Source organism: Entelurus aequoreus, linkage group LG04, assembly GCF_033978785.1.
Source record: "Entelurus aequoreus isolate RoL-2023_Sb linkage group LG04, RoL_Eaeq_v1.1, whole genome shotgun sequence".
Taxonomy (NCBI): Eukaryota; Metazoa; Chordata; class Actinopteri; order Syngnathiformes; family Syngnathidae; genus Entelurus; species Entelurus aequoreus.
In genome coordinates this window covers 14,623,615-14,649,956 of record NC_084734.1, presented here as the reverse complement: position 1 = coordinate 14,649,956, position 26,342 = coordinate 14,623,615, and the positions used below count along the sequence as shown (strand labels likewise).

Sequence of the window (26,342 nt, the reverse complement as noted above, 5' to 3'; positions counted from 1 at the left end):
GGATCATTAAAGTTTGTCTAAGTCTAAGTCTAAGGCATTATATCTGTACGGTACTTAGACCTTGTGGATCATTAAAGTTTGTCTAAGTCTAAGTCTAAGGCATTATTTCTGTACGGTACTTAGACCTTGTGGATCATTAAAGTTTGTCTAAGTCTAAGTCTAAGGCATTATATCTGTACGGTGCACTCTCATGGTACTTGGAGATTGTTATTAATAGGAACTTGTCTTTTAAATCAAACTTATTGCTGAATTTAAGATTAAACTGTTTTTTTTTTCTTTAGAAACAAGTCCTGTTTTAACTACAAGTTAGGAAACGCTTGATTCTGACCACTTTTATGCCTTTGCTGGATTATGGAGACTTTTTTTTTAATGAATGCCCCAACACTTGTTTAAAAAAAACAGGTTCATGTATATCACTGTTCCCTACTTTTTATTACAGCTGTGTGCAGTCACACATAAGAGATACCTGTAGACTGCAATATGATGGCAGTCACACATAAGAGATACCTGTAGACTGCAATATGATGGCCGTCACACATAAGAGATACCTGTAGACTGCAATATGATGGCCGTCACACATAAGAGATACATGTAGACTGCAATATGATGGCAGTCACACATAAGAGATACCTGTAGACTGCAATATGATGGCGGTCACACATAAGAGATACCTGTAGACTGCAATGTGATGGCCGTCACACATAAGAGATACCTGTAGACTGCAATATGATGGCAGTCACACATAAGAGATACCTGTAGACTGCAATATGATGGCAGTCACACATAAGAGATACATGTAGACTGCAATATGATGGCTGTCACACATAAGAGATACCTGTAGACTGCAATATGATGGCCGTCACACATAAGAGATACATGTAGACTGCAATATAGCTCAAGTAAACAACATCAACATTTTATATTTTCCATTGAATATATAGAACATCGCACTCGGCGCTCAAAAATCGCGAGCCGCAGTATTTGTTTATGGACTAGACTCATGACTATATTTCTAAGCCGGACTGTAGTTCCTGTCCTTCACTTAATGTGTACTGTACTCCATACGCCTCTGTACTGTTCTCAATGCTCCATAGCAAAAATGAGTGAATACCCCCGACTACCACCTGGTCTCAACTCAACCTGACTGTGTTCACACCTGATTAAAAAGGTTCTAATGAATGCCATGTTTCCCACTCGGGACCTGCAGGAATCAACGTGTGGCAGAACGGCGCTCTGGTCATTGAAAGGGTGAAGAAAGACGACGAGGGTCTGTACGAGTGCGTGGCCACCAACACCGAGGGCCTCGTCAAAACCAGCGCCTTCGTCACCGTGCTTGGTAAGTCAGCCCCGGTCTGGTTTTCCAACCAGGGGATGTTTTGTCACGTGATCGACAAACTGCCTTGGCAGATTTAGATTGGTCACATCTAGTCTTAGACTTAGATTGGTCACATCTAGTCTTAGACTTAGATTGGTCACATCTAGTCTTAGACTTGGATTGGTCACATCTGGTCTTAGACTTAGATTGGTCACATCGGGTCTTAGACTTAGATTGGTCACATCGGGTCTTAGACTTAGATTGGTCACATCGGGTCTTAGACTTAGATTGGTCACATCTAGTTTTAGACCTATATTTGGTCAGATCAAGTCTTGGATTTAGATTGTCAGATCTAGTCTTAGACTTAAATTGGTCAGATCTCGTCTTACACTTGGATTGGTCACATCTAATCTTAGACTTAGATTGGTCACATCTAGTCTTAGACTAGTATTGGTCACATCTAGTCTTAGATTTAAATTGGTCACATCAAGTCTTGGACTAAGATTGGTCACATCTGGTCTTAGTCTTAGATTGGTCACATCTAGTCTTTGACTTAGATTGGTCACATCTAGTTTTAGACCTATATTTGGTCAGATCAAGTCTTAGATTTAGATTGGTCAGATCTAGTCTTACACTTGGATTGGTCACATCTAGTCTTAGACTAGTATTGGTCACATCTAGTCTTAGATTTAAATTGGTCACATCTAGTCTTGGACTAAGATTGGTCACATCTAGTCTTAGACTTTGATTGGTCACATCTAGTCTTAGACTAAGTTTGTCACATCTAGTCTTAGACTTACATTGGTCACATCTAGTTTCAGACTTAGATTGGTCACATCTAGTCTTAGACTTTGATTGGCCACATCTAGTCTTAGACTAAGATTGGTCACATCTAGTCTTAGAATTAGATTGGTCACATCTAGTCTTAGATTTTAAATTGCTCAGATCTAGTCTTCGACTTAGATTGGTCAGATCTAGTTTTAGACTTAGATTGGTCATATCTAATCTTAGACTTAGATTGGTCACATCTATTCTTAGATTTAGATTGGTCATATTTGGTGTTAGACTTAGACTGGTCACATCTAGTATTATACTTAAATTGGTCAGATCTATTCTTAGTCTTAGATTGGTCACATCTAGTCTTAGTCTTAGATTGGTCACATATAGTCTTAGACTAAGATTGGTCATATGTAGTCTTAGATTTAGATTGGTCACATCTAGTCTTGGACTTGGATTGGTCACATCTAGTTTCAGATTTAGATTGGTCACATTGAGTCTTAGACTTAGATTGGTCAGATTTGGTGTTAGACTTAGACTGGTCACATCTAGTATTATACTTAGGTTGGTCAGATCTAGTCTTGGATTTAGATTGGTCACATCTAGTCTTAGACTAAGATTGGTCATATATAGTCTTAGATTTAGACTGGTCACATTTACTCTTAGACTTAGATTGGTCAGATCTAATCTTAGACTTAGATTGGTCACATCTATTCTTAGATTTAGAATGGTCAGATTTGGTGTTAGACTTAGACTGGTCACATCTAGTATTATACTTAAATTGGTCAGATCTATTCTTAGTCTTAGATTGGTCACATCTAGTCTTAGTCTTAGATTGGTCACATCTAGTCTTAGACTAAGATTGGTCATATGTAGTCTTAGATTTTAAATTGCTCAGATCTAGTCTTAGACTTAGATTGGTCACATCTAGTCTTAGACTTACATTGGTCAGATTTAGTCTTAGACTTAGATCGGTCAGATTTGGTCTTAGACTTAGACTGGTCACATCTAGTCTTAGACTTAGACTGGTCATATCTAGTCTTAGACTTAGACTGGTCACATCTAGTCTTAGACTTAGACTGGTCACATCTAGTCTTAGACTTAGATTGGTCACATCTAGTCTTAGACTAAGATTGGTCACATCTAGTCTTAGACTTAGATTGGTCACATCTAGTCTTAGACTTAGATTGGTCACATCTTGTCTTAGACTTAGATTGGTCACATCTAGTCTTAGACTTAGATTGGTCACATCTAGTCTTAGATTGGTCAGATTTAGTCTTAGATTTTAAATTGCTCAGATCTAGTCTTAGACTTTGATTGGTCACATCTAGTCTTAGAATTAGATTGGTCACATCTAGTCTTGGCTTTTAAATTGCTCAGATCTAGTCTTTGACTTAGATTGGTCACATCTAGTCTTAGACTTAGATTGGTCACATCTAGTCTTAGATTGTTCAAATTTAGTCTTAGATTTTAAATTGCTCAGATCTAGTCTTAGACTTTGATTGGTCAGATTTAGTCTTAGATTTAGATTGGTCAGATCTAGTCTTGGACTTAGATTGGTCAGATCTCGTCTTAGACATAGATTGGTCACATCTTGTCTTAGACTTAGATTGGTCACATCTAGTCTTAGACTTAGATTGGTCACATCTAGTCTTAGATTGGTCAGATTTAGTCTTAGATTTTAAATTGCTCAGATCTAGTCTTAGACTTTGATTGGTCACATCTAGTCTTAGAATTAGATTGGTCACATCTAGTCTTGGCTTTTAAATTGCTCAGATCTAGTCTTTGACTTAGATTGGTCACATCTAGTCTTAGACTTAGATTGGTCACATCTAGTCTTAGATTGGTCAAATTTAGTCTTAGATTTTAAATTGCTCAGATCTAGTCTTAGACTTTGATTGGTCAGATTTAGTCTTAGATTTAGATTGGTCAGATCTAGTCTTGGACTTAGATTGGTCAGATCTCGTCTTAAATTTAGATTGGTGTAAAGTCTTAGGTTCCGTTTTAACAGTTTCTACAACGTTTTTGAGGAAAATAGCATGACAGAGTCACATTGATCCTCTCTCTCTCTCTCTCTCTCTCTCTCTCTCTCTCTCTCTCTCTCTCTCTCTCTCTCTCTCTCTCTCTCTCTCTCTCTCTCTCTCTCTCTCTCTCTCTCTCAGGGGAGGAAGGAAAGCCCAACGTGGAGGTGATCATTCTGGTGTGCACGGGTGCTGCCGCCACCTTCCTCTGGCTCATGCTCATCCTCTTCATCCGCAAGCTGAGGAAGGTAAGGCGCTATGCAAATTGCAAATGTGCGTCCAATCACGATACGGATGGGATTTGGGCCTTTGATATCTGATTTGTACATTTGGAATGTTGAGCTCAGGTTTATGATATGACCTCAACAGAGAAACAAAAAGTTCCCCTGCATTTTGGGGTTGGATACCAAAAGATGCAAACTAACTTCTTCCTCCCACGCTCCCGTCTAGCAACCGGCACACTATAAAATGGGTCCGTCTATCATCATCGACCCTGATGAGTGTCCACTCGACGAGCAGAACGACCTCCTTCAGTATGACAGCAGCAAGTGGGAGTTTCCCCGGGACCGCCTGCGACTGGGTGTGTAATCTGTCAATTTTCTATTTTGAAGCCAAATTTGCCAGAGAGCCCGTTTGCATTGACCTGATCACAGACTATGTGACAGTCCGAGCCGCCTTTCAAGTAACCACCCGCGGTAAAGCACGTACCGTCAAAATAAGTTGCGTGATTAATATCATATTTTTTGTGATTAGTCACGTGAGTTAAAGGGGACCTGTTATGCAAAGCAACTTTTCCTAATTATTTGAGACTGTTTTTCTGTATATATCCCTGCATGTTTCATCAGTCAATCAATCAATATTTATTTATATAGCCCTAAATCACAAGTGTCTCAAAGGGCTGCACAAGCCACAACGACATCCGCGGTACAGAGCCCACATATGGGCAAGGAAAAACTCACAACCCCAATGGGACGTCGATGTGAATGACTATGAGAAACCTTGGAGAGGACCGCATATAAAGATTTACCTTCTTTATCTCTATCCTCCTGTTGCGGGGCAGACTGGCTCGTACATGTACATGCATCCTCCGCCGTTGCCATTTAAATAAAAAGTAGCGTATTATTCTAGCTCAGGAGTCACCAACCTTTTTGAAACCAAGAGCTACTTCTTGGGTACTGATTAATGCGAAGGGCTACCAATTAGATACACACTTAAAAAAATTGCCAGAAATAGCCAATTTGCTCAATTTACCTTTAACTCTGTTATTATTAATAATTAATGATATTTACACTTAATTGGACGGTTTAAAAGAGGAGAAAACACGAAAAAAATTACAATTGAATTTTGAAACATAGTTTATCTTCAATTTTGACTCTTTAAAATTCCAAATTCAACCGAAAAAAAGAGAAAATCTAGCTAATTCGAATCTTTTTGAAAAAATTTTTAAAAAGAATTTAAGAAACATCATTAGTAATTTTTCCTGATTAAGATTAATTTTAGAATTTTGATGACATGTTTTAAAAAGGTTAAAATCCAATCTGCACTTTGTTAGAATATATAACAAATTGGACCAAGCTATATTTCTAACAAAGACAAATCATTATTTCTTCTAGATTTTCCAGAACAAAAATTTCAAAAGAAATTCAAAAGAGTTTGAAATAAGATATAAATTTGATTCTACAGATTTTCTAAATTTGCCAGAATAATTTTTTTGAATTTTAATCATAATGAGTGTGAAGAAATATTTCACAAATATTCTTTGTCGAAAAAACAGAAGCTAAAATGAAGAATTAAATTAAAATGTATTTATTATTCTTTACATTAAAAAAAATAAATTTACTTGAACATTGATTTAAATTGTCAGGAAAGAAGAGGAAGGAATTTAAAAGGTAAAAAGGTATATGTGTTTAAAAATCCTAAAATCATTTTTAAGGTTGTATTTTTTCTCTAAAATTGTCTTTCTGAAAGTTATAAGAAGCAGAGTAAAAAAAATTAATGAATTTATTTAAACAAGTGAAGACCACGCCTTTAAAATATTTTCTTGGATTTTCAAATTCTATTTGAGTTTTGTCTCTCTTAGAATTAAAAATGTCGGGCAAAGCGAGACCAGCTTGCTAGTAAATAAATAAAATTTAAAAAATAGAGGCAGCTCACTGGTAAGTGCTGCTATTTGAGCTATTTTTAGAACAGGCCAGCGAGCTACTCATCTGGTCCTTACGGGCTACCTGGTGCCCCCGTTGGTGACCCCTGTTCTAGCTTATATCTGTCAGTAGACTCCATATGGAAGCGCTAAAAACTACTACAAAGATGTCGGGGAGAAGAGGCAGTTGAAGTGGAGGCACGTAAATAGGACCGCCCACAAAAGCAGCTTGAAGATGATGTGTAAAACATCATCTATGCAACATTTTGACCGAGGAACCACCATTACATGTTATGTAGACCAGGGGTCCCCAACCTTTTTTTGCACCAGGGACCGGTTTAATGTAGGCCGGTGGTTCTTAACCTCGGTTCAATCGATTTGAGTCGGCCTCAATTTAAAATGATTTCCATACAATATGACCCCGGAAGGGACAAGCGGTAGAAAAAGGATGGATGGAGGTGCCATTAGTGCACCCCTCGCACTTGAGCGACCATTTGATTATATCCTTTCAAGGGACTTTATTACAGAAATTACCCTTGATATACTTTTGGCCTAGTCTTGGAATATTATTTTTTATTAATTTGATGGGTAGTTTGCTGTAAAGTGAAGTACTTTTATTTAGACCAGGAGTCACCAACGCGGTGCCCGCGGGCACCAGGTAGCCCGTAAGGACCAGATGAGTAGCCCGCTGGCCTGTTCTAAAAATAGCTCAAATAGCAGCACTTACCAGTGAGCTGCCTCTATTTTTTAAATTGTATTTATTTACTAGTGTGACAGTCCTAACTGTCGTGCGGGTTCTCAGGACCACCCAGGGAAGACATTGTCTGAGACGGTTTAGATTTCTTTATTATTTCAATCAGAGTCTTTTGCGTGCTTTTCAGCAGCTGCCTTTTTTCTCACGTGAGCACACGAATGGTTTCCTCCCGTCCGCCGTCTTTCTCCGTCTCCTCACTTGATGTTCACGTCTCTCACCCTTCTATACGGTCTGAGAGGATCGCACTGTCCACAGCTGCGCGCTCCACGCACCTTATGCTGATTGCTTATACCTTGCCGCTCGCTCGTCCACGCCTCCTCGCCGCCATCTTGGAGCGGGCGCCGTCGGTCCGCCGGCCCCGCCTCCCCACAACTAGCAAGCTGGTCTCGCTTTGCTCGACATTTTTAATTGTAAGAGAGACAAAACTCAAATAGAATTTGAAAATGCAAGAAAATATTTTAAAGACTGGGTCTTCACTTGTTTGAATAAATTCATTTATTTTTTTACTTTGCTTCTTATAACTTTCAGAAAGACAATTTTAGAGAAAAAAATACAACCTTAAAAATGATTTTAGGATTTTTAAACACATATACCTTTTGACCTTTTAAATTCCTTCCTCTTCTTTCCTGACAATTTAAATCAATGTTCAAGTATTTTTTTTTTTATTGTAAAGAATAATAAATACATTTTAATTTAATTCTTCATTTTAGCTTCTGTTTTTTCGACGAAGAATATTTGTGAAATATTTCTTCAAACTTATTATGATTAAAATTCAAAAAAAATATTCTGGCAAATCTAGAAAATCTGTAGAATCAAATTTAAATCTTATTTCAAAGTCTTTTGAATTTCTTTTAAAATTTTTGTTCTGGAAAATCTAGAAGAAATAATGATTTGTCTTTGTTAGAAATATAGCTTGGTCCAATTTGTTATATATTCTAAAAAAAAGTGCAGATTGGATTTTAACCTATTTAAAACATGTCATCAAAATTCTAAAATGAATCTTAATCAGGAAAAATTACTAATGATGTTCCATAATTTTTTGTTTTTGTTTTACATGAGTTATTATTTGTACAAACATGGTGCAAAGTAATTCATGATTTGTTAAAAAAAAATGTTAGTGGCTAGCTAGTTAAAATGGGATATTGTGATTTCACAAGACTGTCTTAGAAGTGATCATTTGAAAATGTTCAATTTGAAAAATGTGCACTTAGAGGAAAATATTTTTAAAAAGTGTTGCATATTGATATTTATCTGTTTCTATATATATTTAATGTGAGAAATCATTAAGATGATCAGTGTTTCCACAAAGATAAATATCATTAATTATTAATAATAGCATAGAGTTAAAGGTAAATTGAGCAAATTGGCTATTTCTGGCAATTTATTTAAGTTTGTATCAAACTGGTAGCCCTTCGCATTAATCAGTACCCAAGAAGTAGCTCTTGGTTTCAAAAAGGTTGGTGACCCCTGATTTAGACAATAAAAATGTTTGGAAAATATGATAATATACTGTACTATTTGTTGCAATAATCTATACTATTGGCCCTGCGATGAGGTGGCACCTTGTCCAGGGTGTACCCCGCCTTCCGCCCGATTGTAGCTGAGATAGGCTCCAGCGCCCCCCGCGACCCCGAAGGGAATAAGCGGTAGAAAATGGATGGATGGATGGATCTATACTATTAAAGTTTAAAAAGGTATGCAATTTCAAGCAGTGCATATATTTTTTTCTGTCAAAATGAAAAAAATCTGTTACATTTAGTGAGAAAATATGAAGAACTTTATTGACACATATCATTTCCAGATAAAATGATGAGGCGGGCCAGATGTGGCCCCCGGGGGCCTTGACTTTGACACCTGTGCTGCAGCGTTTCAATGAAGCTGCATCCGTTTAGCACTCGGCTTCTATAACTTGTTGTCTCTCCAGCGGCAGCAGCTTTCATGCAGCCCCAGGCACAATTCTCTTGCTACTCTCTTGTGTTGCCAGCTATCCATCCACCCATCCATCCATTTTCTACCGCTTGTCCCTTTTGGGGTGGCGGGGGGTGCTGGAGCCTATCTCAGCTGCATTCGGCTATTTAGACATAAATGTCTGTGTGTTGACTCATTTCCAGTCAATGGTTACTCTAAACCAGGCCTGGGCAATTATTCTACTCGGGGGGCCAGATTTAGATAAACAAGTGTGTCTGGGGGCCGGTATATCTATTTTTAGGAACACTAATACAAAACCTCACAATAATGATTGAAAGCTAAAAACATTATGACAGATCGCCTTAAAAAACGGAATGGAATTAGACATATTTTTACTGAATGAGACGCCCAGAATGTTCATGAAAATTAAAGGCCTACTGAAATGAATTTTTTTTATTTAAACGGGGATAGCAGATCCATTCTATGTGTCATACTTGATCATTTCGCGATATTGCCATATTTTAGGATTTAGTAGAGAACGACGACGATAAAGTTTGCAACTTTTGGTCGCTGATAAAAAAAAAAAAGCCTTGCCTGTACCGGAAGTAGCGTGACGTCACCGGAGGAAGGACTCCTCACATTTCCCCATTGTTTACAATGCAGCGAGAGAGATTCGGACCGAGAAAGCGACGATTACCCCATTAATTTGAGCGAGGATGAAAGATTTGTGGATGGGGAAAGTGAGAGTGAAGGACTAGAGAGGCATTGCAGGACGTATCTTTTTTCGCTCTGACCGTAACTTAGGTAAAATGGCTCATTGGATTCCACACTTTCTCCTTTTTCTTTTGTGGATCACGGATTTGTATTTTAAACCACCTCGGATACTATATCCTCTTGAAAATGAGAGTCGAGAACGCGAAATGGACATTCACAGTGACTTTTATCTCCACGACAATACATCGGCGAAGCTCTTTAGCTACGGAGCTAACGTGATAGCATCGGGCTCAAATACAGATAGAAACAAAATAAATAAGCCCCTGACTGGAAGGATAGACAGAAGATCAACAATATTATTGAACCATGGACATATAAATACACGGTTAATAATTTCCAGCTTGGCGAAGCTTAACAATGCTGTTGCTAACGACGCAATTGAAGCTGACTTAGCCACGAGACGGCGGCGGCGGGCGTTGTAGCTTTCCACGACACCCCGGCCGCCATCAGAGTCGGCAAGAAACATATTTCCCCAAAGTTACGTACGTGACATGCAAATAGCGACACGCACGTACGGGCATGCGATCAAATGTTTGGAAGCCAAAGCTGTACTCACGGTAGCGCGTCTGCTATCCAACTCAAAGTCCTCCTGGTTGTGTTGCTGTAGTCCGCCGCTAATACACCGATCCCACCTACAGCTTTCTTCTTTGCAGTCTCCATTGTTCATTAAACAAATTGCAAAAGATTCACCAACACAGATGTCCAGAATACTGTGGAATTTTGGGATGAAAACAGAGCTTTTTTGTATTGGATTCAATGGGTCCGAATACTTCTGTATCAACCATTGACGTCACGCGCATACGTCATCTTATTTAGACGTTTTCAACCGGAAGTGTGGCAGGAAATTTAAAATTGCACTTTACTAATCTACCCCGGCCGTATTGGCATGTGTTGCAATGTTAAGATTTCATCATTGATGTATAAACTATCAGACTGCGTGGTCGGTAGTAGTGGCTTTCAGTAGGCCTTTAACGAATGTGGGTTTTACAATATTAACTATGAGTGATAAAACACTGAATATTGACAACATATTTTACAATCAACCGAAATGCAACCAAAATGCAACAAACATAGTGAAAAAAAACCCACCTACAATCTGAGATACCTCATAGTGACCATAGTAAGTAATTAGATGACCATAGTAACTAATTAGATGACCATAGTAACTAGTATATCATGCAGATTCCAAGCATTGAAAGACTTAGTATAGTTGAAGACTTCCGGTCATTAGAAAACATGACTGCACATCATAAAGGCAGCTACACTTTCCATCTTAACATCTAAAACTATTATTTGGGAATGTCCGGCGGGCCAGATTGAAAAGCTCAACGGGCCGCATGTGGCCCCCGGGGCCTTAATTTGCCCAGGTCTGGTCTAAACAGATACATTAACAAACTTAATATAAACAAATAAAAGTAGGATACTGCAGTAATTAGACTCGACTAATTCTGACACATCTTCTTCTTTCTTTTTTCAGGCAAAACTCTTGGCCACGGTGCTTTTGGGAAAGTGGTGGAGGCTTCTGCCTTTGGGATTGACAAACTCTCCACCTGCAAGACCGTCGCCGTCAAGATGCTGAAAGGTTGGGAATGTTTTTCCACTACTGTATATTTCCTGACTATAAGGCGCACTTAAAATCCTTTTATTTTCTCAAAACTCGACAGTGCGCCTTACAACGTTCCCTCTAAGGTGCGCCGCCTGTGCAAATGCGCACTGCTCAAGCGTCCTCTGCGCACGGCAAATCTATGCCGCGCACAAAATCAAATAAAAAAATAAGCGCAAAACAATTTTCGACAGAGAAAACAGTTTTCGTCATCATTGTTCAAATATTGTAACGTCTGTCGAGACGCTTTGAGGACATGAATTCCATCCATCACTTTACTGAGCAAAACTCTTTATTGTCGGCCATGAACACATCACCAAAACCTTAGTAAAAAAAATTATATCTAGCAAAACTGGTCATTTTCTGCAGTACAAACCAGACCAAAAGCTACTTTGTTATATCAACAGCAGCCGCTCGCTCTTTCTCACTTGCGCCAACACATGCACATATGGCACTTAGCCAGCGATGCGTTTACAGACACACAAAAAGTCGGACAACTCCAACACCACACTTAAAGTGTCATTCCAGGTCGTTACACTATGATTTACCAATCAAATGTGTGCTTATTCTAGTGTCATTTATTAGGAATCTTAATTTATAAATATTAATCATGAAATGCTGTTAGTACACTACCGTTCAAAAGTTTGGGGTCACCCAAACAATTTTGTGGAATAGCCTTCATTTCTAAGAACAAGAATAGACTGTGGAGTTTCAGATGAAAGTTCTCTTTTTCTGGCCATTTTGAGCGTTTAATTGACCCCACAAATGTGATGCTCCAGAAACTCAATCTGCTCAAAGGAAGGTCTGTTTTCAGATGTGTGAACATGATTGCACAAGGGTTTTCTAATCATCAATTAGGCTTCTGAGCCAATGAGCAAACACATTGTACCATTAGAACACTGGAGTGATAGTTGCTGGAAATGGGCCTCTATACACCTATGTAGATATTGCACCAAAAACCAGACATTTGCAGCTAGAATAGTCATTTACCACATTAGCAATGTATAGAGTGTACTTCTTTAAAGTTAAGACTAGTTTAAAATTATCTTCATTGAAAAGTACAGTGCTTTTCCTTCAAAAATAAGGACATTTCAATGTGACCCCAAACTTTTGAACGGTAGTGTATATTAAATAAATACTAATAAAAATATATTTTTTACAAACAGGAAGTTGCAGGAATGTACACATGATCCCCTGCTTACATCTCATTGTGCAACATGTGAATGTTTTAATGGGAACTAAATGCAATCCAATCCAATCCACTTTATTTATATAGCACATTTACACAACAAGAATGTTTCCAAAGTGCTGCACAGCCATGTTAAAAACAATATTAAAAACAGTATTAAAAACAATATTATGTTCCACCAATGACTGAATAAAAACAAAAAATAAATGAATAGAAAAACAATATAAAAAATAAATATGATTAAAAAACGATTTCAAAGGGTAAAACCAATTAAAACAGTAAAATAGAAATCAAAATTTATAAAGAACACAGAGGACAACAGAGGACAGAAGACCACACAACTCACGTAGTGTTAAAAGCCAAAGAATAAAAGTGGGTCTTAAGACGAGACTTAAAGCACTCCACTGTGGAAGCAGTTTGAACATGGAGGGAATGTCTGAAAGGGGTACAAATTATTTCCAAAGCGGGACCTCCACCCAGACAAACAATACAAGTACACAGTTCATGAAAAACAATATTTTTTTGTTATTGTCATTATAAGTGGGCCTAAACACTTATATTAGAAATGGAAATGACTGCTGTCATTGATTATAATAATACGAGAATGTTGTCTGTCTATCTGTGCTGGCCCTGTGATGAGGTGGCGACTTGTCCAGGGTGTACCCCGCCTTCCGCCCGAATGCAGCTGAGATAAGCGGTAGAAAATGAATCTATCTATCTAACCAGGTGCACCTAAAGTACGGAATCATTTTGGTTGTGCCTACCAACCTGGAAACTACTTTATTTGGTACATGGTGTAATGATAAGTGTGACCAGTAGATGGCAGTCACACATGAGAGATACGTGTAGACTCCAATATGACTCACGTAAACAACACCAACAGTTTACATGTTCCACTGAAAATATAGAACATTACACACGGCGCTCGAAAATCTATCAAAATGTTTTAGTCGGACTTTGGTAAGCTATGAAGCCACACCGCTTGATGGATTGTACTGTGCTTCAATATAGGAGTATTATTATGGTGTGTGTATAAGGTAAGACATATTATCTGGCGTTTTGTTTCGCAGTATTATGCAAAAGCAACTTTTCTTACCTTCTAGTACACGCTGATGTGTATTTGGGATCTGCATGAGTCATGAAAATTTGCGCACGTCCGCCACTGTAGTCCGTGGCGACGCCGTAGTCGATAATCTTCTTGTTATGTGACATTCATCCTCCGCTGTTGCCATTTCTAATATAAAGTAATGTAAAGTTCTTACTTATATCTGTCAGTGAACTCGCCATGAAAGCACTAAAACATACCGGTGTGGTGAGTTTACATTATTCACCCAAGGAACTTTAGTTATTAGAGGATTCCGGTCGGACGATTTTCCACGGGACACATTTCGGGCGTTGTTGTTGCACTAATGAGCCACGGATGAGAAGATGCTGCTCCGTTATTGATTGCAGTAAAGTCTGAATGTCATTAAAACAGTTAGCGCCATCTTTTGACACTTCTTCCACTCCCGTCCTTGCACGCTACACCGCTACAACAAAGATGACGGGGGAGGAGACGCTGTCGAAGGTGAGCCACGTAAATAAGACCGCCCACAAAGCGGCACATCCTTGAAGATGATCCGTAAAACATCATTTATGCAACATTTTGAGCAAAGAACCACCTTCACATGTTATGTAGACCACAAGGAAGTCTTTTACATTTAGAAAAAATAATAATAATTAGAGAAGTTCGATAATATCGGACTGCCGATATTATCGGCCGATATATGCTTTAAAATGTAATATCGGAAATTATCGGTATCGGTTTCAGAAAGTAAAATGTATGACTTTTTAAAATGCCGCTGTGTACACGGACGTAGGGAGAAGTGCAGAGCGCCAATAAACCTTAAAGGCACTGCCTTTACGTGCCAGCCCAATCACATAATATCTACGGCTTTTGACACACTCACAAGTGAATGCAAAGCATACTTGGTCAACAGCCATACAGGTCACACTGAGGGTAGCCGTATAAACAAGTTTAAAGGCCTACTGAAATGAATTTTTTTTTAGTTAAACGGGGATAGCAGATCTATTCTATGTGTCATACTTGATCATTTCGCGATATTGCCATATTTTTGCTGAAAGGATTTAGTATAGAACAACGACGATAAAGATTGCAACTTTTGGTATCTGATTAAAAAAAAGGCTTGCCCCTACCGGAAGTAGCGTGACGTAGTCAGTTGAACATATACGCAAAGTTCCCTATTGTTTACAATGATGGCCGCATGAAGTGAGAGAGATTCGGACCGAGAAAGCGACAATTTCCCCATTAATTTGAGCGAGGATGAAAGATTTGTGGATGAGTAAAGTGCAAGTGAAGGACTAGTGGGGAGTTGAAGCTATTCAGATAGGGAAGATGCTGTGAGAGCCGGGGGTGACCTGATATTCAGCTGGGAATGACTACAACAGTAAATAAACACAAGACATATATATACTCTATTAGCCACAACACAACCAGGCTTATATTTAATATGCCACAAATTAATCCTGCATAAAAACACCTGCGTGTTTGTTACGCTAGCTCCTAGCTCCTCTGCTAGCTCCTAGCTCCATAGAACACGCCAATACAATTCAAACACCTGATCAACACACACAATCACTCAGCCCAAAAGACCGTTCACCTAACCCAAGGTTCATAAAGCTTATATATTTTTAAAAAGTTACGTACATACGCAAAAAAAAGTTGCGCACATACGGTCGAGCGATCAAATGTTTAGAAGCCAAAGCTGCATACTCACAGTAGCACGTCTGCGTCTTTGTCATCCAAATCAAAGTAATCCTGGTAAGAGTCTGTGTTGTCCCAGTTCTCTACAGGCGTCTGTGTATCGAAGTCAAAAGTCCTCCTGGTTAGAGTCTCTGTTATCCGAGTTCTTCCATCTTGACTGCATCTTTCGGGAATGTAAACAAAGAAGCGCCGGCTGTGTACTGTTGTTGCTGACTACGTTCGAAAAATACGTCCATTTCGCACCGACAACTTTCTTCTTTGCTTGCTCAGCTTCCTTCTCCATAATGCAATGAACATGATTGCAACAGATTCACGAACACAGATGTCCAGAATACTGTGGAATTATGAAATGAAAACAGAGCTTTTTCGTATTGGCTTCAATGTGGAAGGCAAACCCGTGTTCGCCGGTCTACGTCACGCGCATACGTCATCCTCAGAGGCGTTTCGAACCGGAAGTTTAGCGGCAAATTTAAAATGTCACTTTATAAGTTAACCCGGCCGTATTGGCATGTTATAATGTTAAGATTTCATCATTGATATATAAACTATCAGACTGCGTGGTCGGTAGTAGTGGGTTTCAGTAGGCCTTTAACACTGTTACAAATATGTGCCACACTGTGAACCCACACCAAACCAGAATGACAAACACATTTCAGGAGAACATCCGCACCGTAACACAACATAAACACAACAGAACAAATACCCAGAACCCCTTGCAGCACTAACTCTTCCGGGACGCTACAATATACACCTCCCAACATCAACCTCCTCATATTCTCTCAGGGAGAGCATGTCCCAAATTCCAAGCTGCTGTTTTGAGGCATGTTAAAAAAAAAATACTGCACTTTGTGACTTCAATAATAAATATGGCAGTGCCATGTTGGCATTTTTTTTACCATAACTCGAGTTGATTTATTTTGGAAAACCTTGTTACATTGTTTAATGCATCCAGCGGGGCATCACAACAAAATTAGGCATAATAATGTGTTAATTCCACGACTGTATTTATCGGTATCGGTTGATATCGGAATCGGTAATTAAGAGTTGGACAATATCGGATATCGGCAAAAAAGCCATTATCGGACATCTCTAATAATAATATATGAAAAAAGCCATTGTTGTTCTCATAACACCTCCTCAGGTTACGCCGAGGGGGACGTGAGATAAACTGGCTTGCATTAACGGCACGTCGTCGTCGACGCGCGTGAGCAGCAGATGATAATAATCCGCCCGTCAATTTCCAAGCCGGCGATGTAGTCCGTGATTTACAACGCCACATGCGCCTGCAACTGATGTTTGCAGGGAGTATCGCTTCAAAGCCAAAGTGTGTTCTTCACAGAGTGCGGTTAGACCTCCATCTTTGCTATTGACGGAGAGATTTAGAGTACATGCTCATATTTCCGACCAGGCTGTCCAAGATACGGGGTTGGTAAGTGCAGCTAGTAAAATACACTCTTATGGGAAACCATCTTCTGTGTTAAGCCCTCTTCATCTTTATTAGTGAATGATGTTTTGTTTTTTTAGTAGATACAGCCATGTGATTTTCCCGTTTATAATCGGAAATTCATCTTTTTTACAATTTTCCATTTTTCTTCGTTTCTGACATCACATGGACAAAGATAAGACCTTCTGGAGGAACGTTCTGTGGTCAGATGGAACAAAAATTTTGCTATTTGGCCACAATACCCAGCAATATGTTTGGAGGAAAAAAGGTGAGGTCTTTAATCCTAGGAACACCATACCTACCGTCAAGCATGGTGGTGGTAGTATTATGCTCTGGGCCTGTTTTAAGATTAAGATTAAAGATTAAAGTACCAATGATTGTCACACACACACTAGATGTGGTGAAATTTGTCCTCTGCATTTGTCCCATCCCCTTGGGGAGCAGTGGGCAGCAGCGGCGCCGCGCCCGGGAATCATTTTGGTGATTTAACCCCCAACTCCAACCCTTTGTTGCTGAGTGCCAAGCAGGGAGGTTATGGGTCCCATTTTTATAGTCTTTGGTATGACTCGGCTGGGATTTGAACTCCAACCTACCGATCTCAGGGCGGACACTCTATTTTGCTGCCAATGGAACTGGTGCTTTACAGCAGTGGTCCCCAACCACCGGGCTGCGGACCGATTGGTACCGGGCCGCACAAGAAATTTAAAAAAAATTTAAAAATATATATATATATATATATATTTTTTTTTTTATTTTTTTTTTTTTTTTTTTATGAAATCAACATAAAAAACACAATATATACATTATATATCAATATAGATCAATACAGTCTGCAGGGATACAGTCGAGACACTTGTGATTTAGGGCTATATAAATAAACATTGATTGATTGATTGTATTTATTTATGTAAAAAAAAAAATTAAAAAAAAAAAAAAATTAAATACACCCCCCACCGGTCCGTGGGACAAATTTTCAAGCGTTGACCGGTCCGCAGCTACAAAAAGGTTGTGGACCACTGCTTTACAGAGAGTAAATGGGACAATGGAAAAAGGAGGATTACCTCCAAATTCTTCAGCATCAGCCTGGAAGTTGGGTCTTGGGTGCAGTTGGGTGTTCCAACAGGACAATGACACCAAACGCACTTCAAAAGTGGTAAAGGAATGGCTAAATCAGGCTAGAATGAAGGTTTTAGAATGACCTTCCCAAAGTCCTGACTTAAACGTGTGGACAATGCTGAAGAAACAAGTCCATGTTAGAAAACCAACACATTTAGCTGAACTGCACCAATTTTGTCAAGAGGAGTGGTCAAAAATTCAGCTAGAAGCTTGTGGATGGCTAATTTCTTTTGTGATAGAGTGATTGGAGCACATACTTGTTGGTAGCCATCCTCCAGAAGGTCTTATCTTTGTCCATGTGATGTCCAGATGAAACAAAAATTGAGCCGTTTGGCCACAATACCCAGCAATATGTTTGGAGGAGAAAAGGTGAGGCCTTTAATCCCAGGAACACCACACCTACCGTCAAGCATGGTGGTGGTAGTATTATGCTCTGGGCCTGTTTTGCTGCCAATGAAACTGGTGCTTTACAGAGAGTAAATGGGGCAATGGAAAATAGAGGAGCACGTGGGACTGAACCTTAGAGCGTAGGGTGAAACTGTAACTGAGTGTACAGCCCCAAACGTTTCTCCTCATGAGCAAAATTGAACTCTGTCTCTGCCTGATTCCTTCTTCTTGTCTTGTGGAATCGATAGTTCGGTGTTTGAACCTGACAGTCTTGGGAGCAGTTGGGTGTTCCAACAGGACAATGACCCCAAACACACGTCAAAAGTGGTAAAGGAATGGCTAACTCAGGCTAGAATGAAGGTTTTAGAATGGCCTTCCCAAAGTCCTGACTTAAACGTGTGGACAATGCTGAAGAAACAAGTCCATGTCAGGGAAAAAACAACAAATTTAGCTGAACTGGGGTATGTATTTATTTTTGTTGATCATTTTTCAATTCTTTAAACACTAAAACATCTTTAAATGGTGCTTTTTTTGTGTGCAAATTTTTACATGTTCAATTGCTGAACAACCAGGTTAAAAAACGGTGTCGGTAACACGGCAGTAAAACGGCTGATCCAACGAATCAAATCAAATTAAAATCAACTTTATTTATAAAGCACATTTAAAATTCACCACAGGGGTAGCCAAAGTGCTGTACAATGGGCAGGTTAAAAAGATAATACGAGTACCGAGCAAACACAACACAACACAAACAGAACACGATAAAAAAATAAAAAAATAAAACATAAAAACAGGTTCACAGCAGGTGTATTATGGGGTGCCATTGCAGGATGGATATCACTCAGTGTTAAAAGCCATGGAAAAAAAAGTATGTTTTTAAGAGAGATTTAAAAACAGGAAGAGAGGAGGCTTGTCTAACACTCAGAGGTAGGTCGTTCCAGAGCTTGGGAGCAGCAGCGGCGAAAGCTCTGTCACCTCTAAGCTTCAGCCTTGTGTCAGGGACCGTCAGTAGCAGCTGATCGGCTGATCTTAGAGATCGGGTGGGGCAGCAAGGCTGCAACAAACAAACAAACAAACAAAACAGAAGTCATCGTCATGGACGCACGAGCTGCGGAAGCTAGCTCTCCACTCGGCTTAACAGACTATATCGTGACGTTCTGGTGAATTTACAAAACTGAAACATTACAAAAAGATTGCTATCGTAAGTTAATACTAACACAAACACTTATAAACATGTTAGCATATTAGCTAACGCTAACAACGCTAGTGTTATTACATTACGATAGCACGTACAAATATGCATGAAAACACACCTACGGACATCACACACGGGACGGTTAAGTAAGTAAGAATTGTTTTAGTTGTATTGTAAAACTTACCAAACGTTGCTCGGAGCGAAGGACGGACTTGAATCATTTTGAAACACAAACAACGTGACTGCAAGATATTTGTTATTTCATGCTATGAATCACACATGGCTATCCAGATAAAAGCCAGTTACCTTAATAGAATAAACATTGTTTGTACTCTTTATTATTTTTGCATTTGGAGCAGTTAGAAGTGGAGAGGGAGTCGAAGAGACAGAAATTGGCTATAAAATCCAAGGCAGAATCCACTAAAGCAGAAACAAAAAGGAAAATGCAAGCTGCTCAGAAATTTGCCAGGAAGGCTCATGTCAGAGCCATCAAAGCAAAAATGCCAAAGTAATAAGTAAATAATGTCAATAACTAGATGAACCATCAAGGTTGTAAACACTGTATAGAGTAGGCTAACCCATGTGGTTCCTGTGGATGTGAACATAATTACTGTAGTGACTAAATAACATAGTGACTGAAACGGACAAAGTAATGTGTAAATAATGTAAATAAGTAGATGAACCATGTGTGGCTGTGAAGTGAACACTAGTAAGGTTGTATATACTGTATAGAGTAGGCTAACCCATGTGGTTCCTGTGGATGTGAACACAAGTTGTAATTACTGTAGTGACTAAATAACATAGTGACTGAAACAGACAAAGTAATGTGTAAATAATGTAAATAACTATATGAACCATCTGTGGCTGTGAAGTGAACATTACTAAGGTTGTAAATACTGTATAGAGTAGGCTAACCCATGTGGTTCCTGTGGATGTGAACACAAGTTGTAATTACTGTAGTGACTAAATAACATAGTGACTGAAACAGACAAAGTAATGTGTAAATAATGTAAATAACTATATGAACCATCTGTGGCTGTGAAGTGAACATTAGTAAGGTTGTAAATACTGTATAGAGTAGGCTAACCCATGTGGTTCCTGTGGATGTGAACATAATTACTATAGTGACTAAATAACATAGTGACTGAAACAGACAAAGTAATGTGTAAATAATGTCAATAACTAGATTAACCATCTGTAGCTGTGAAGTGAACACTAGTAATGTTGTAAATACGGTATAGAGTAGGCTAACCCATGTGGTTCCTGTGGATGTGAACATAATTACTGTAGTGACTAAATAACATAGTGACTGAAACAGACAAAGTAATGTGTAAATAATGTCAATAACTAGATTAACCATCTGTAGCTGTGAAGTGAACACTAGTAATGTTGTAAATACGGTATAGAGTAGGCTAACCCATGTGGTTCCTGTGGATGTGAACACAAGTTGTAATTACTGTAGTGACTAAATAACATAGTGACTGAAACAGACAAAGCAATGTGTAAATAATGTAAATAACTAGATGAACCATGTGTGGCTGTGAAGTGAACACTAGTAATGTTGTAAATACTGTATAGAGTAGGCTAACCCATGTGGTTCCTGTGGATGTGAACACAAGTTGTAATTACTGTAGTGACTAAATAACATAGTGACTGAAACAGACAAAGTAATGTGTAAGTAATGTAAATAACTATATGAACCATCTGTGGCTGTGAAGTGAACATTACTAAGGTTGTAAATACTGTATAGAGTAGGCTAACCCATGTGGTTCCTGTGGATGTGAACATAATTACTGTAGTGACTAAATAACATAGTGACTGAAACAGACAGAGTAATGTGTAAATAATGTCAATAACTAGATTAACCATCTGTAGCTGTGAAGTGAACACTAGTAATGTTGTAAATACGGTATAGAGTAGGCTAACCCATGTGGTTCCTGTGGATGTGGACACAAGTTGTAATTACTGTAGTGACTAAATAACATAGTGACTGAAACAGACATAGTAATGTGTAAATAATGTAAATAACTAGATGAACCATGTGTGACTGTGAAGTGAACACTAGTAATGTTGTAAATACTGTATAGAGTAGGCTAACCCATGTGGTTCCCGTGGATGTGAACATAAATAACATAGTGACTGAAACAGACATAGTGATTCATTTGGATGACTGGGGTATGTATTTAGTTTTGTTCATCATTTTTAAATTCTTTAAACACAGAAGTTGAGAGGGAGTCGAAAAGACAGAAATTGGCTATAAAATTGGTCCCCCATAGTCCTCCCGCCTGGCAGGACCTGCGGCCCCCAGACCCCCGGCTTATGTGGAGTCTTTTTCATTAAGTTCAAATCACGCGGCTGTAGATGTGTAGATGACGCCGGTGCTAAAACATGTTGGCGTGTTTGTGAGATGTATTGTGAATCCGTCATGTTTGGGCATGAAGCACACTCTCTAGACTTGTTAGCTGTAGGTCAACTTTAATGGAAAACAGCGGGACTCTTCAAGTCGACTCCCCGACTGCTTTATCCTTAAACTCGTAAATATCTGGCAGGGCCGCGCAACATAAAAACTTGTAGAATCCTCGCTCAGTCCGTGATCGCCGTAAATCACGCTTATCCATCTTTCCGCATTAGCTTTTAACGAAGGCAGAAAATTAAATTCCAAAGTTATCAGTAAAGGAAAGCGTCTGTGTTTTGCGTTTTTTTTTTTTTAATGCATTCTAAATTGTAAATAAATATCTACACTGCAAAAACTGAAATCTAATTAAGATTAAATATCTCAAATAAGGGTGATATTTGCTTATTTTCTGTCTTATTTTCTGTTTTTTTTATTAAATCAACATAAAAAACACAATGTATACATTATATATCAATATAGATCAATACAGTCTGCAGGGATACAGTCCGTAAGCACACATGATTGTATTTCTTTATGAAAAAAATAAAAAAATACATTTAAAAAAAACATCTCTAGTGGGTTCCTCGGACCACCACACACTGCCACGAGAGCCCGGATTTCAGGGTACAACACTGTTTTATTTGCATAAATGTTGAGAGCCATATGTGGCCCCCAGCTAATTTGTTAACGGCCCCCCGGCACATTCTGAAAATACTACAATAAAAATGTAAAACATGAAAAAGTGTAATAAAAGAGTAAACAGGTAAAATGTAACAAGAAAAAGTTGCAATGTTGACACTAATAACACAAAGCTGCCATGCGGACTGTTATTATAAAATATGTTGATTATAAAATCTTATAATCAACAGATCTACAGACTTAAGCGTTAACAGTAAAAAAAAAATATAAATTTGGCTTATTTTCAACACTTGTTGTTTTTCTTTTTTTATTGATATGAATTATTGAGCTATTTAAGGTTCCAATTACTTCACATCAAATATTCCACTTTGAAATGTTTTGGGGGGGAAATGTTGCATAGTTTGTGTGTTTGCCATATAAATAAGGGTTTTGACATAAAAGGGCATTAACATAAAAACAACATTTAAAAAAACGTTATAACGACAGACAGACCTGAAGTTGATCTCGAGATTCAAGTGTCAAATGAAAAAATAATAATTTATGACTTATTTCTATCATTTTTTATGACTGAGACCCTTCCAGGTACCGTTTTTTTTTTTTTTCTACCAAGAAAAGTGCACTTGTTATTAGTGAGAATATACTTATTTTAAGGTATTTTTGGGTTCATGTGAGGTTAGCTAATTTTACTTGTTTTGGAAAGTCTTGACAAGCCGAATTTTCTTGTTTTATTGGCAGATAATTTTGCTTAGTTCAAATAAAATACCCCTAATTTTATTTTATTTTTTCTTGTTTTTGAACACTGACTTTTTGCAGTGTAACAATTGAGTCATCAGATGAGGGTCCTCTATTACGACCATGAAACCCTCTAAAACAGTGGTCCCCAACCACCGGGCCGCGGCCCGGTACTGGTCCGCTGACCGATTTGGTACCGGAAATAAAATATGTATTTTTTATTTTTTATTTATTTATTTTTTATTTTTTATTAAATCAACATAAAAAACACAATATATACATTATATATCAATATAGATCAATACAGTCTGCAGGGATACAGTCCGTAAGCACACATGATTGTATTTCTTTATGAAAAAAATAAAAAAATAAATTTAAAAAAAACATCTCTAGTGGGTTCCTCGGACCACCACACACTGCCACGAGAGCCCGGATTTCAGGGTACAACACTGTTTTATTTGCATAAATGTTGAGAGCCTTTTGGTTTCCAGCAAAATGTATTTTTCTTTGGTCGTGTCTCTCTCTCTCTCTGGCTCCCACTCCAACTCCAACATCGTGTCTCATGCCGGCTGCTGCTAATAAAGGCGACAGGTGATTAGATAACAAGGCCCACCTGGGCCATCCACTCACCTGTCGCTGTCTTCGAGGCCGGTCCTTGCAAACCCCGTTCCGCGGCAGCCACCAATACTCTATTTACACCTCATGACCTGAAAATGTACCAAATAAGAGGGATATTGTTATTATAAGTGCTAACGCAGATGGTCTATTTTAGCGGTGAGCTAATGCTAACTTACACTGCTTTTGCTTCATCTCAAACTTGATAAAAGTGAATTTTAGATTATAATTTATGCATCTCTCACCTGGTAGTAGTCAAATGTGGCCATGGACCGACAGGCTGGTCGACTTTCACACCACCTGAGATGGCGAAAAAGACGCTGTTTTTTTTAACCCTTCATAAGGGATTGCGACTGAATCTTCATCCAAACGAAATTATGTGAGCGTCCCATCGGTCGGCATCCCAGCGAGAGTGGAAATTGTACACTAAGTTGTTTCATTCTGGTTCATTATGGTTAGTACCCAATTGTGCCTGAGATTATATTATGTATCTTAACTATATATTGCACAAGACAAGAAGAAGGAAACAGGCAGAGACAAGAGTTCAATTTTGCTCATGAGGAGAAACGTTTGGGGCTGTACACTCAGTTACAGTTTCACCCTACGCTCTAAGGTACAGTCCCACGTACTCCTCTATTTATTTGGGAGTTCCCTAGTTAACATCACTGAGGCTGCTTCTGTTGGAACATCCAACTGTGCCCAAGACCCAACCTCCGGGCTGATGGTTTTAGGTTGTCCTGAAGAATTTTGAGGTAATCCTCCCTTTTTCATTGTCCTATTTACTCTCTGTAAAGCACCAGTTCCATTGGCAGCCAAACAGGCCCAGAGCATAATACTGTCATGATCTGTGGTCTGGATCATGTTTTTGTTATTTTCTGTTAGTTTTAGTACTCCATGAGTTCCTGTTTTTGTGCACCCTTGTTTGTTTTAGTTTCCATGACGACTTATGATTTTCACCTGCCTCTTGCGTTCGGGACACACCTGTCTCTAATCAAGAGACTATTATTTAATTTAAAAAATGTACCCCCCAGTGAGCTGCGACCCCCCTCATGACAGAATGATGCCAGCATTCAGTTCTTCCGCAACTGACCACGAGGAGATGGAGACGCGTCCTGACGGCGAAACGAAGCCTTTCTGGCTGGCTTCCACCTTCGCCAGCGCGTCTCCATCTCCTCGTGGTCAGTTGCGGAAGAAGTGAATGCTGGCGTCATTCTGTCATGAGGGGGGTCGCAGCTCACTGCGGGGTACATTTTTTATTAAATAATAATAGTCTCTTAATTAGAGACAGGTGTGTCCCGAACGCAAGAGGCAGGTGAAAATCATAAGTCGTCATGGAAACTAAAAACAAACAAGGGTGCACAAAAACAGGAACTCATGGAGTCCTAAAACTAACAGAAAATAACAAAAACATGATCCAGACCACAGATCATGACAGAAACATGATCCAGACCACAGATCATGACAGAAAAAACATGATCTAGACCACAGATCATGACAAATGCTACCACCACCATGCTTGACGGTAGGTATGGTGCTCCTGGGATTAAAGGTCTCACCTTTTCTCCTCCAAACAGCGCCATTTTTGTTTCATCTGACCACAGAACTTTCCTCCAGAAGGTCTTATCTTTGTCCGTGTGATGTCAGTTCCATATTATACAGTTCGACTTCAAAGCAGCTACACATTAATGGCGGGAGCAGAGCTAACGAGATGTCTGTGTACAAAAGCGCTCTAAATGATGTGTCTCTCACAGGTGGCGCCACGTCCAACGAGCGCAAAGCCCTGATGTCAGAGTTAAAGATCCTGATCCACATTGGCCACCACCTCAATGTGGTCAACCTCCTGGGAGCGTGCACCAAGCCTGGAGGTGAGTTCTCCTCACTTGTCAATTTGACTGTTCACGTGGTCATGGCGGTCTTTACAACCTACACAGGAAGAGACACTTGTGATACGGCCTAAAGTCTATAACGCCATGTACAGACCCTTTCCAAAAAATTAGAATATCACGGAAAAGTGTATTTATTTCCATAATTCCATTCAGAACGTTAAACTTCCATAGCTCATACAGTACAGGACACATTCAATGTGTGTTCTTTATTTCCATGACTATTTACATTGTAGATTGTCACATCAAAACTATGAATGAACACATGTGGAGTTATGTACTTAACAAAAAAAAAAGGTGAAATAACTGAAAACATGTTTAATATTCTAGTTTTTTCAAAATAGCCACCCTTTGCACACTCTTGGCATTCTCTCCATGAGCTTCACAGGTTTGCTTGACCCCTTAAATATGCTGTACTCTGATATAGGGTTGTACGGTACTAGTATAGTATCGCTGTACTAATGAATCAAAAACGGTACTATACTCTGTTTGAAAAGTACCGGTTTCCAATTTATTTATTGACGGGTTTACGAGCAGAGGAGCATGTTCGGCAGCGCACACACACACAGAGTACTTACAAGCAGACACAGTGTGTAGACAGAAAAGGGAGACAAAGTAAAGATAGAGGTGAAGTTATAACACTGAAACACCCTCAGGAAGAGGTGCTTTAAGACATGGCTCGCTAGCTAGC

General features: G+C 38.9%; 1 protein-coding gene across 2 annotated transcripts in view; it reads left to right on the top strand.

Annotated features, from left to right (window-relative positions):
* The window catches only part of kdrl (kinase insert domain receptor like), a 234,004-nt gene that overhangs the window by 137,968 nt on the left and 69,694 nt on the right, over positions 1-26,342 (top strand). For both annotated transcript variants that reach the window (XM_062044282.1, XM_062044281.1), the window contains 5 exons: positions 1,208-1,336; positions 4,255-4,361; positions 4,564-4,693; positions 11,167-11,271; positions 25,520-25,633. In XM_062044282.1, the coding sequence (XP_061900266.1) occupies positions 1,208-1,336; positions 4,255-4,361; positions 4,564-4,693; positions 11,167-11,271; positions 25,520-25,633 (585 nt within the window). The remainder of the gene's footprint in view (positions 1-1,207; positions 1,337-4,254; positions 4,362-4,563; positions 4,694-11,166; positions 11,272-25,519; positions 25,634-26,342) is intronic.